The sequence below is a fragment of the Merops nubicus genome, unplaced genomic scaffold, assembly GCF_000691845.1.
Source record: "Merops nubicus isolate BGI_N331 unplaced genomic scaffold, ASM69184v1 scaffold6012, whole genome shotgun sequence".
Classification (NCBI taxonomy): Eukaryota; Metazoa; Chordata; class Aves; order Coraciiformes; family Meropidae; genus Merops; species Merops nubicus.
Window position 1 is genome coordinate 10842 of NW_008592746.1, and position 11913 is coordinate 22754.

General features: G+C 38.9%; 1 protein-coding gene across 1 annotated transcript in view; it reads left to right on the plus strand.

Annotated features, from left to right (window-relative positions):
* Nucleotides 1–11913, plus strand: part of KIF5B (kinesin family member 5B) — a gene marked incomplete at its 5' end in the record, with an annotated part of 28144 nt that overhangs the window by 1788 nt on the left and 14443 nt on the right. Inside the window, 10 exons of the mRNA XM_008935231.1 lie at nt 3–76; nt 539–643; nt 734–782; nt 1106–1161; nt 1279–1366; nt 2848–2972; nt 4640–4744; nt 5166–5311; nt 7096–7244; nt 8584–8777. Of these exons, the coding sequence (XP_008933479.1) occupies nt 3–76; nt 539–643; nt 734–782; nt 1106–1161; nt 1279–1366; nt 2848–2972; nt 4640–4744; nt 5166–5311; nt 7096–7244; nt 8584–8777 (1091 nt within the window). The remainder of the gene's footprint in view (nt 1–2; nt 77–538; nt 644–733; nt 783–1105; nt 1162–1278; nt 1367–2847; nt 2973–4639; nt 4745–5165; nt 5312–7095; nt 7245–8583; nt 8778–11913) is intronic.

Here is an 11913-nt window from a genome sequence, read left to right on the forward strand (position 1 = left end):
AGATGTACTTGAGGGATACAATGGTACAATATTTGCTTATGGGCAAACATCATCTGGAAAGACACACACTATGGAAGTAAGAAATCTTAAAATTTTCTTCTTAATTTCACTGTCCTCTCTCTTGATCACAACAGTCTTATCTTTCTAGAAATTAGAGGTCTGCTTGTTTTCATCTTGCAATTTTTATTTTCTTCCCCTTTCCATTGCAACATATTTTGATAGCCAAGATGTTTTTTTTTAGGAGTGAGAATGGCAATTATTGTTTTTATTCAACCTTCAGTGGCAGGATGAGAAAAACAACAATAATGTAATAGTACTTTTTCACTTTTAGTAGTTTGGGAGACTTTTGAGGCTGTTCTTTTCACTCTGGGCAAATACTGGGGCTAAATGAAAAGTCAATGCCTTATAGATAAAATAAGTGCATAATACCTGTCGTCATTTTAAAGCTAGCCTGTTAACTGTGTTGCATTTTGGACACTGTTTCTGATGTTTGGTTCAGTGTGACGGTTTCATTTTTTCGTTATCTTTTTCTAATAAGGGGAAGCTTCATGACCCGGATGGAATGGGTATTATTCCAAGAATAGTGCAAGATATTTTTAATTATATTTACTCCATGGATGAAAATCTTGAGTTTCATATTAAGGTAAACTTTTTCATTGTTGCAAAATCTGGTCAAAAAGCAAAGTATGTTTGCTTTCTGATGCTCTATCTTTATTCCCCTTCCCACTTCTAGGTATCGTATTTTGAAATATACTTGGATAAAATAAGGGACCTTTTGGACGGTAAGCATTTTTATTTATATTTAACATTGAAAAGAAATTGTTCTGGAGAGATATAAAAGACCCCCAAACCTTATCATGATACTAATCTAGGAATGCAGTTTTCTAATAACCTATACATGATATGGATACATCAAAATGGAAAGGCATGGAGCTAATCTATATAACATTACTAAAGCTGTAGTAGTGGTTGTTTCATGTAAATTAAACTTTTTATTGTGTTGCTGAGAAATAACATCTATGACTGGGACACAGTATTCTACACAGCTCATTCATTTGCCAAATAAATGGTGCATACCTTAGCTTTAGATCTTTTTCTCTTCCAGTTTCAAAGACCAATCTTTCTGTTCATGAGGACAAAAATAGAGTTCCCTATGTGAAGGTGAGCGTCAATCTGATGTGTTTTCACCTTGCATTTCTCTACTGTACACCATTTACTTCTGGACTGTTGATGATGTGTGTTTTTGGCGCACCTCTCCCCCCCTTTTTTCTTTTACAGGGTTGCACAGAGCGTTTTGTTTGTAGTCCAGAAGAAGTTATGGATACTATAGATGAAGGAAAATCAAACCGACATGTGGCAGTTACAAGTAGGTATTATCTTTTGTCTATTGATTTGCTTCAGCTATGCCTTAAAAAGTAGGGAAGGCAAAAACAATGAGCTGAACAATTGAGATTTTTGAAAGAGTCTAGCGTAAGCAGTTTCAGCATGTCTTTCAGAAACAAGTATTTCAATTTATTGCTTGCTAGATGTTACTTGAATTAAAAGGAGAGAGTAGGATCTCTGAGTCATTGTAGAAAGAGGTATAGTTCTGCATTAGGAACAGCACAAAAATCCCAGATTGTGGAATTTGTTTCAGTTAACCTATGAATCTGTAAGTAAGGCACCATGGCTCATCTACAGTGGCCATTCTGTTGCATATTCTAGGAAAAGATGATCATGATAGATAGATATAGATATATATAGATATATATATGTATTCAGATGTGCTGCACATTTAAGCAGTATCCCAATGTCCTGAGCTTTTTGTCCTGTGGTGTTCAACTGAGATGCAAGGAGCCATGTCATGGGTCTCTGAATTCCCACAAGGAGGAGGATTGGGAATTGACAGAGGTTAATAAAAATAAAACAATAAAGACAAGGAAAAATAAGTCACATGCAAAATATTTCAGTTTTTATCAACTGAAGTGACCATCAGAAATCTCTTGAGACAGTTTGAGAATGCATTTTGCAATTCTCCTCTGTTGAGGTTTTTATTCAGGAAAAGGGAGAATATACAGTCATTAAGAAAAAAAAAAACAAACTCCTTTTGTTAAGGATCAAAAATCAAAATGTATGATGTTCCTTTTAAGGAATGACTCAGTACTGCACTTCCACTGTATTGCTCCTAGGTAGTAAGATTGAAGTGGGGACCAGACAAAGTGGCAGAGATACAGTGGAAAATTTGGATAGGAGGATATTATTCTATGTTCACCTGCATCTGTGGTATCAATAAGCTAGTCCTTTTAGGCCTGTGAAGAGCTTAAGGTTCAAAGGAAGGAGGCAGACGTTCTCATTCAGATTGCAGTCAGCTCAAATTTTGTTGATGTATTCAAATTATTTTTTTAAATTTGGTAAGTCTTGTTTACATGTTTCACAGCAGAGGGGGCAGTAGGTATTGAAATGAAAGGGCTGCAAGATTAGGCCATCTAGTTAAAATATTCACATAAGGGTAAAATGTTGATTTTTATCTACCATTGAAAGTCTACCAAAAAAACAAAGTATGTTCTGGTATCAGAATGTAAATGTGCTTTCTGTTCTGATGAAGTGTGGAATCCATAGTTGAAAGGCTGACACATCTTACCAGTGAGCTTCTGTGGCATTGATAGAGGCCCAGGGGAAACTGGGTCTTCCATACTCCAGTAGCCGATACTATTGATTTTACTGCCTCTGGTTTTATTGTCATTAATAGATTACTCTATACAGTGTCATTAGCTTTAGCTCTGTCACTTCACTGTGGAAAGATACTGTTTTGTTAAGTTAGTTTGGTTGTAAAAATATTTTTGACAACTTATATATTTTGGATTATAGATATGAATGAACACAGCTCCCGAAGTCATAGTATTTTTCTTATTAATGTAAAACAAGAGAATACTCAAACAGAACAGAAACTAAGTGGAAAACTTTACCTTGTGGACTTGGCAGGTAGTGAAAAGGTAATTCTAAATTTCTTTTTTCTGCTCTGAAAAGCTAGTTATTTTTTGCAGTCAAATATTTCACGTTAATACTGATTGTTCAGTCGTCAGCTCTGAAGCATTTTAATTTTGACTTTGAAATATGTTTTCTGAATCCTAGTCAGGGTTGGCTCTTAGACACTCCCTCTTTAGCTGGTCTGCATTTCTGCAATGAGGGTTTGTAAATACAGAATAGGGTGGGGAAATAGGCTACAGTTCATTCTCAGTATCTGTGAGAGCAGAAAAGCTCTATGGGTGTGTTGCCTAGCCAGGTACTGGAGTAAAAAGTTTTATAAATGTGGAATATCTGAATTTTGTTACGTAATGGTATGAAGTGTCTTTATTTGAAATTTCAATTAATGTTTAAAACGACACCTTGCTTTCCTGTGTGTGTAGCTTATAGCAGGGAAGGAAATATGTACCACTTTGCTTCTTCTGTAGCGCTTCTTATAGACTGTAATTAGCCAGTTAACAGCTGGATTTTTGATGTACTTTTTTTGATATACTTGTCATCTTTGCTTCTGGGTTTATCCCCATTTTTGTCTCCAGCTTTTTTTCAGTCTTTTCTGCTTGCTCTTGTCTGTCTTCATGCCACTGTTCTATAGCTATATTGTTGTCTCTAATCCTGTGTCTATTCTGAAATGTTTCTTAGTAATGGTTTCATTTTTTCTTTTAATGAGAATTAAAGTGGAAGCATTGAAGTGAGAACGAAGTTAAAGAAAAGGGCTGGGTGGCAGGTCTCCTTTCTCTGTAGTTTTGTTTCTTTCACTATTTGTTTCAAACATTGCTTTTGTACTTTTCTCAGTCTTTTTGAAATACATGAAGTTTCCTCATGCCTTTTCTTGGTTGGTTTAAACACAGGCAAATTGAATTGCTTAATTTTAGTCATGATGGAAGCTTGGTGAGAAAAATAGTAAAGGGAGGGTTATAGAACTCTAAATCAAATTCCGCACTTCAGGCAGAAGAGCTAAAGTAAATAGTATGGTGTCAGGGTAGATTTTCTCCTGCATTTCTGCTGATATCTGCTTAAGTTCCTAGAGTACTCATGTAGGTCAAATTCAGCCTCTAAAACCTGTTCTCCAAAATTCTTGCTAATAAAGATTCCTTGGTATATTTTCCAGAAAGTGTGTGGTTTGGTTAGGTTGTTTTTGTTTGGGGTTAGTGACGCTAAGGTAGGCAGAGGGGCATTGGTTGAGGGTTTTTTGGTGGTGTTTTTCTTTTGTTGCTTGGGGTTTTTTGTTGGGTTTTGGTCTTGTTTTTTTTTTTTTTTTTTTTTAAGGATGATTTCTGAACAAAGTGTAACACTTCCTTTTATTTTAAGGTATTCAAGCAACTTTTGAAGTAATTTATTTGACAGCAGTTTTTAACTATACATTTATCTTCTGTGAAAAAAAAAAAAACAATTTGCAGGCAAAATATTCACTTCAGTTTCAAGATAAACATCTTAAAACACTGAGTTTTGAATGAAAAATTGATGATGAATCAGGGAAAGAAGAAAGAGTAAGGGCGATTTTGCATATTCTAATTCAGATAGTTTGAGTACCTCAAAGTCAAGCAGGCTGACTTAACAGTGGTAAAATTACTCAAGTCTTAAATACAGAAGGGTTTTTGTGAAGATGCATTTAGTAATTAACTGAAATATTGTATAGGTCAGTAAAACTGGAGCAGAAGGTGCTGTGCTGGATGAGGCCAAGAACATCAACAAGTCTTTGTCTGCTCTTGGAAATGTCATCTCAGCTTTGGCTGAAAGCAGTGTAAGTGTTCTGTATTTTTATACTTCAGATTAAAGACTTGCATCTCTGAACGTGATATTTTGCAGAAATTCTTTCCTGATCCCGGTGATATGCATGGAGACTTTTAAACTAATAAACACATCAGTGCATTGCAGAGGGCTGTTACTCTTGCACGGTGTTGACACGGATGATTAATAAAGTTACATTTAATATTAAGGGACCTAAACATCACACTGAAAGTTTTCTTGGGCTCTAAAAGGTCCCAAACATAGAAGTACAATTTTGTCTCCCCATGTGTGTTCAGTGCTATGATTTATAAATTAAAGTAGAATTTAATGTCTTTCTAATGGAGTTGTAACTAGCAAAAGCATAGCTCTTATTTCAACAAATTAAATAATGTCTGAAAAAAAAAGACTGTTTCTTTTACCCATTTTCTTGGTAGACTTATGTTCCATACCGTGATAGCAAAATGACCAGAATCCTCCAAGATTCACTTGGGGGTAACTGCAGAACCACTATTGTTATTTGCTGCTCTCCGTCATCGTACAATGAGTCGGAAACGAAATCTACTCTTCTCTTTGGCCAAAGGTAAATGATTTCATATTCTGCTCTAACTATGCTTAGAAGTAAATGCAGAATGAGAAATAAGGAAGTTACTCTGTTAAGATTCCTGAACCTAATTCATTGTTTACCTACTTTCTGTAATTGTTCAGTGCATACGTAAGTGTTGTGACCTACTCTCCTGTTGTGCAAATATCCTTCAGCTGGGCACTGAGGACTGTGTTGTTTCAGGGAGGACAGCATATAGTTTGGATCAAAATGTGGTTTAATGTATAGTCTTGGAGAGTTATTAATACTATTGCTTTTTTTTTTAAGAGGAAGGAGTGCTCCCCTGTTGAGTTGAAGGTGGAGCTTGTCCTCTGCCACCGTTTGGTAGCTTGTTGAATTGCATCTTCCAGTCTGTTTCCTGTATCAAACATTCCGTTAACATTTGCGTTAATACTTCTAAATTCCTGTGTCATTTGTAATTGAGTTTATAAGTACCCATTTAATGTTTAGTGTTTTGTTAGGTATCTCTTCTTTACCACTCTGTTATTAACGCTTCATCGTAATACTCCAGTTCCTGACCACCAGATTTAATCACTTCATTTACCAGAATGCATTATGAATGCTGTCAGCATTTTACCTAGTTCACTTTGTCTTCTATGTTAGTGTATCTCTTCCACCTCAATTCCACAAGATAATTATCCACTGATCTTTTGAGAGGAATTTTTTATTATGGAAAGCAGATGAGGTGAACTTGAGAAAATCTTAAAATAATTACAGAATATGGGTAGTTAGTGGGAGTGGAGTAATAACTGTGTTCTGCAGAAGTGGAGAGGTTTTGGTGTTCTTCTAGAATCTAGGAGGTCTTTTCCTTTCCTCTTAGTATTTCTTGAATGAGCTATCAGGAAGTGTCTTCTAGCTGTAGCTCTGTAGTTTCATTACCTCATGCTTTTGACTTCTTCAGGAGTTAAGAGTATGCTTCCACCTCAGCCACTGTAGTTGGTCTGGTATATTAATGCAGCCTCCTGGGGCTGTTACATTTATGCTGAAATGCTCGGCTGTAGTAACTGAAGGCTACATACATATCACAGAACTTAGTAGGAAGTCATGTGTCTGTTGGTAGTAAATGGTTTCTTCTAGAGGTCATAATAGGGGGTGGAATTTACAGCTGCCATGAAGCTCTTTTTTTTTGAACTTTGAGGGAGGAGTAGGAGACTGTACAGAAAAATTACTGAGGTAAATGAGGTATGGCATTAAAGTAAAAACTGTATGTTAACTCAATGAAGATACATCATTAGTGCCTGTAGTTTCATCTTCAAAGCTAATGTCTTTGGATGAACTTTGCCTGACTGATTGTAGACAGTCATATCTGAACTTCATAGCTTGTATACCTTTTTGGTTAATGGACCTCTAGTAACTGGATTTTTAGGTTGAAATGAGCTGTTTCCTAAATAAGTTAGAAGTTTTGCACCCTGAAAGTACTATATTCTTCATGGAGAAATTTTTGCTAGATGTGGTGAATGTTACCCATCATTCAAAGCTGTGCACTGCTGTCCTGACTCTGATTCTTTCAGGTGCAGCCAAACTTTTCCAACTCGGCCAGCTTGAGATTATTCAGCCTGCCGAAAGTTCACTGTGTGCCTCTGTTCATTAACAGTTGTATCAAACCAATGGAAAGTGTACTGAGTTGACAGGGAGTAAAAATAAACTTTTGGAAGAGGTGGGAATGCTTACACTTTCACCAGTGACATGTAGAAATTTTATTTAATAGCCCTTAATTCCTTTCTTAAAAAAAAATTTCAGAGCTTTTTACTTTTTCTGTGTAGAGCAAAGACCATCAAGAACACAGTCTGTGTCAATGTGGAGCTCACTGCAGAGCAGTGGAAGAAAAAGTATGAGAAGGAAAAAGAGAAGAACAAGACTCTGCGTAACACCATACAGTGGCTGGAAAATGAACTCAACAGATGGCGGAATGGTGAGAAGCAATTTTATTTTTGTTCTGCAAACTTCAGGCAAGACAACAAACAGTCTTAAGAATACCAAAAATAACTATGAGCACTATGCAAGACAGTAATAAGAATATTGAAACTATAGTATGAAGTTGACTTTGGAACCATGTGTTTTTCACTGTCTTGCAACTGAACAGCTTCTTGTAATCATATAATAATGGCAAAAATGTCTGAAAGCATACTGGTTCTGTGTTCTTCAACACATGACTTACTAGCACAGCTAGCAACATCCATCCTCAAAATTTTATTTTGGGGAAGAAAAAGTTATGTTAATTGTAAATGCAGAAACCAAGTTAAATATTTCCTCTGGTTAGGTTTTTCTAATTCAAATCAATATCACAAGATCTTGTCCTTGTTTAAAACTCAAACATGTTAATAAGCATAAACCTGCCCAAACCCCAAAACTGTTGACAGTAGAGAGTGTGCCCGTTCTTTATTCCTGAAAAATCAACTTATTGATTGAAGTGTCTGACAAAATGCAAGTTACATATGAAGCTTTACATTTGAGAAGGAAGGAACATAGGTCATACTTGGAGATCTATTCTGGACTTTGGCAGCTACAGAAGATGGTTTTGCAGTCTTATGAGTTCACTTGAATAAGCTTAGTATAATGTGGGCTGTGTTTTTTTTGTGTTGTGTTCGTTTGTTTTGTTTTTTTTTTTTTTTTAAATACTTTAAAAAAAATCTTTTACAGAGATGGTATGAGGCCACACCTGAAATGTTAAATGTAGTTCTTCCAGAATATTGACACAAGATACTGGAGTGTTGGAAAGAGCCCATACCTTCCAAGGACTGCATAAAACATTTTGTAATAAGATGCTAAGGAATTTAGTTTAGTTTACCAGAGAAGTGCTTTGATTAGTGTGTGGTATTTTTTCTTTCTGAAGTTAGTAGAGTGTTCTTATCAGAAAAGACTTAGTGAACATGTTTTTAAATATTTAATTTTATCCTTTTATAGGCAAAGCAATTTAAAAGTAAATATGGCTACCTAGCAAAATAAACTGTCCAGGGAAAATAAAGGATTTTCTGTCCAGGGCAAGTTAGGTGCCTTTCTAGGAGATACTGTTTGATGTGAGGTTTGGAGCTCGTAGCAGAGTAACTGGGTGAAATATAATGTTTTGTGGTAAGCAGGAGGTAGTTTGGATGATCTAGTGGTTGTATTTTTACCGTGTAATCATATGAACTTGAATGTTTATTAACCATGGAGCAGTACTGTTAGTAGGGAATATTTAATCCTTCTCAAGGCTTTGTGGAAGATAATTCATGGCTAACTGTACTAAAACTATGTATGTTCTTTTCTTTAAGGGGAGACTGTTCCAGTTGATGAACAGTTTGACAAGGAGAAGGCCAACCTAGAAGCTTTTGCAGTGGACAAGGACATTACTGTTATTAATGATAAACCAGCTACCACAATTGGAGTAACGGGCAACTTCACTGATGCCGAGAGAAGAAAGTGTGAGGAAGAAATTGCCAAACTGTACAAGCAACTGGATGACAAGGTATGGCATTCTTATTTCACCTAAGATGTTCTGGAAATATATCTTGAACTATATTATGTAATATTTCATTTGCCAGTCTTCATTTTGTTAATACAACTTGATTAATTATTTGCTGGGAATACTTACTCTGATTCTGAAGCTCTGATTAAAAGAAATCAAAATAGCATTATCTGTGCTAAGTGAACATCTTTTTTTAGGATGATAACTGGAGAATCAGTACATAGAAGAAAAAAAAAAAAAAAAAAAAAAAAAGACAAATACGAAAATGAGGAAGGAGAAGTTAATCAGAATCTTGAATGGTATTTCTACTTCCTGGGTACAGAGCATTCCTAACTGATTATTTGGAATTATCACAGAGTCATAGAACGGTTTGGGTTGAAAAGGACCTTTAAAGATATACTCCAGCCACCCCACAGTGAGCAGGGACGTCTTCAACTAGAGCAGGTTGCTCAGAGCCCCATCCAAACCTGACTTGGAACGTTTCCAGCGATAGGGCATCTACCACTTCTCTGGGCAAGCTGTGCCCCTGTTTCCCCACCCTCATTGTAAAAAGTATACTCCTTTTATCTAGTCTAAACCTACCCTCTTTTCATTTAAAACGATTACCCCTTGTCCTGTCACAACACACCCTGCTGACAAGATTATCCCCATCTTTCTTATAGGCCCCCTTTAAGTACTGAAAGACCTCAGTAAGATCTTCCTGGAGCCTTCCCTCCTCCAGGCTGAACAACCCCAACTCTCTCATCCCTCTGTTCTAGCAGAGGTGTTCCACCCTCTGATAATTTTTGTGGCCATCCTCTGGACCTGCTCCAACAGGTCCACATCTGTCTTGTGCTGAGAACTGCAGACCTGGGCACAGTACACCAGGTGGGGTCTCGTGGATCTTTGTTGGTGTCAGTGAGATTGAATGCACCTTCAGAAAGCTTGTGGACAACATGAAGCTGTGTGGTGTGGTTGACATGCAGGAGGGAACAGATGCCATCCAGAGTGACCTGGACAAACTTGAGAGTTGGCCAGCCTCCTGAAGTTTAGCAAGCCAGCTGCATGGGCCTGCATCTGGGTTGAGGCAACCCCAAGCACAAATACAGGCTGGGTGGAGTATAAATTGAGAACAGTCCTGAGGGGAGAGACTTGGGGTGCTGGTGGATGAAAAGCTCAACGGGAGCCAGCAATGTGTGCTCCCAGTGGAGAAGGTAGATTGTATCCTGAGCTGCATCACAAGCAGCATGGCCAGCAGGCTGAGGGAGGTGATTCTTACCCTCTACTCCACTCTGGTCAGATCCCACCTGGAGTACTGCATCCAGCTCTGGAGCCTCCAACACAAGAAGGACGTGGACCTGTTGGAGTGGGTCCAGAGGAGAACCATGAAGATGATCAGAGGGCTGGAACACCTCCTTCAAGGACAGGCTGAGAGTTGGGGCTGTTCAGCCATGAGAAGAGAAGCTCCAGGGAGATCTTATTGTGTCCTTGCAGTATCTGAAGGGACCCTACAATAAAACTGGGAAGGGACTTTTTCTAAGGGATTATAGTGACAGGACATGGGGTAATGGCTTCAAACTGGAAGAAGGTAGACTTAGATTAGATGTAAGGAAGAGGCTCTTCTCTATGAGGGTAATGCGACATTGGAACAGATTATCCAGGGAAGCTGTGGATGCTCCATCACTGGGTGTGTTCGAGACCAGGTTGGCTGGGGCCTTGAGCAATGAGGTCTAGTGGGAGGTGTCCCTGCCCATGGCCAGGGTTCGGAACTAGATGATATTAAGGTCCCTTCCAACCCACACCATTCTATAATTCTGTTATACCAAGGATTGCCCCAACCCACATGCAGGACCTTGCACTTGGCCTTGCTGAACTTCCTGGGGTTCACACAGGCCCACCTCTCAAGCTTGTCCGGGTCCCTCTGGATGGCATCCCTTCCCTCATGTAGTTTGCCTCTTAGTTTGAGCAGCGGATTCTCTACTCGAGCAGGCTGGTCGCTTCCCTTCCTTGCCTGATCTCTTACACCTGGGAATCATGAGCTCTTGTGCCCTTTGGAAAGGATCCTTAAAGATCTGACAGCTCTGTTCTGTTTCGTTGTCCCAGAGGGCCATTTCCTTGGGAATCCTATTGACTAACTCCTTGAGAAGCTGGAATTTTGTTATCCTAAAATTCAGAGTCCTGACTTTATTCCTCACCTGACCCATATTCCTCAGGACTGTGAACTGCACCGGTGTGTGATCACTGCAGCACAGGCTGCCTCCAATCCTGATGTCACTGCTTAGCTCATTTGCACTGATGACCAACAGGTCCAGTATCGCATCCCCTCTGGTAGGGCTGTCTATTTACCTGGCTTAGAAAGTTATTCTCCATGTGTTCCGGGAGTCTCCTGGATTGCCTATAGCTCTCTCTGTTACTTTTCCAGCAGATAACAAGGTGGTTGAAGTCCCTCAGCAGGGTGAGAGCTTGCAAGCATGGAGCCTCCTGTAGATGGAGTAAGAAAGTGTCATCAATAGCTTGCTATTGCTTGGGTAGCCTGTAGTAAACACCAACCATAAGGTTCCTTTCTGGTCTTGGTTTCTAATGCTTACCCATAAGCTTTTGATCTGTGTGTGGCTATCCTTTAGGGACAGTTCTTCACACTCTATCCATTTCTTGATTTATAGGGCAACACCTCTGGCCTTCTTTCCTTGCCTGTCCCTTCTGAACAGCCTGTGGCCATTGATAGCTGCACTCCAGTCATGGGATTTGTCCCACCAAGTTTCAGTAATGGCAGCCAAGTTGTAGCTGTCCAGCAGCATGCTGGCTTCTAGCTCCTTCTGTTTGTTGCCCACACTGGACACATTGGTGTAGAGGCACTTCAGCTGGTCTGTCACCTGTGTCACTTTCTTAGAGGAACTCCCCATTAATACCTTTGAGGTAATTCACTGATGTTTTCCTGTTACCTCAGGAGCCCCTGGCTCATCTGTATAAACCTTCAAATGTGCTGCATTGTTCCAAGCACACCTTGGAGCAGCAAGCTGAGGGCCCTCGCTAGCACCATATCCCTCTAACCGTGGCATGTCATCCCACAGCTTGTCAATGGCGAGCCTGATATTATCCTCCTCCCCGGTCGAGTCTAGTTTAAAGCACTGTCAATGAGCCCCACAAGTTCCTGAGT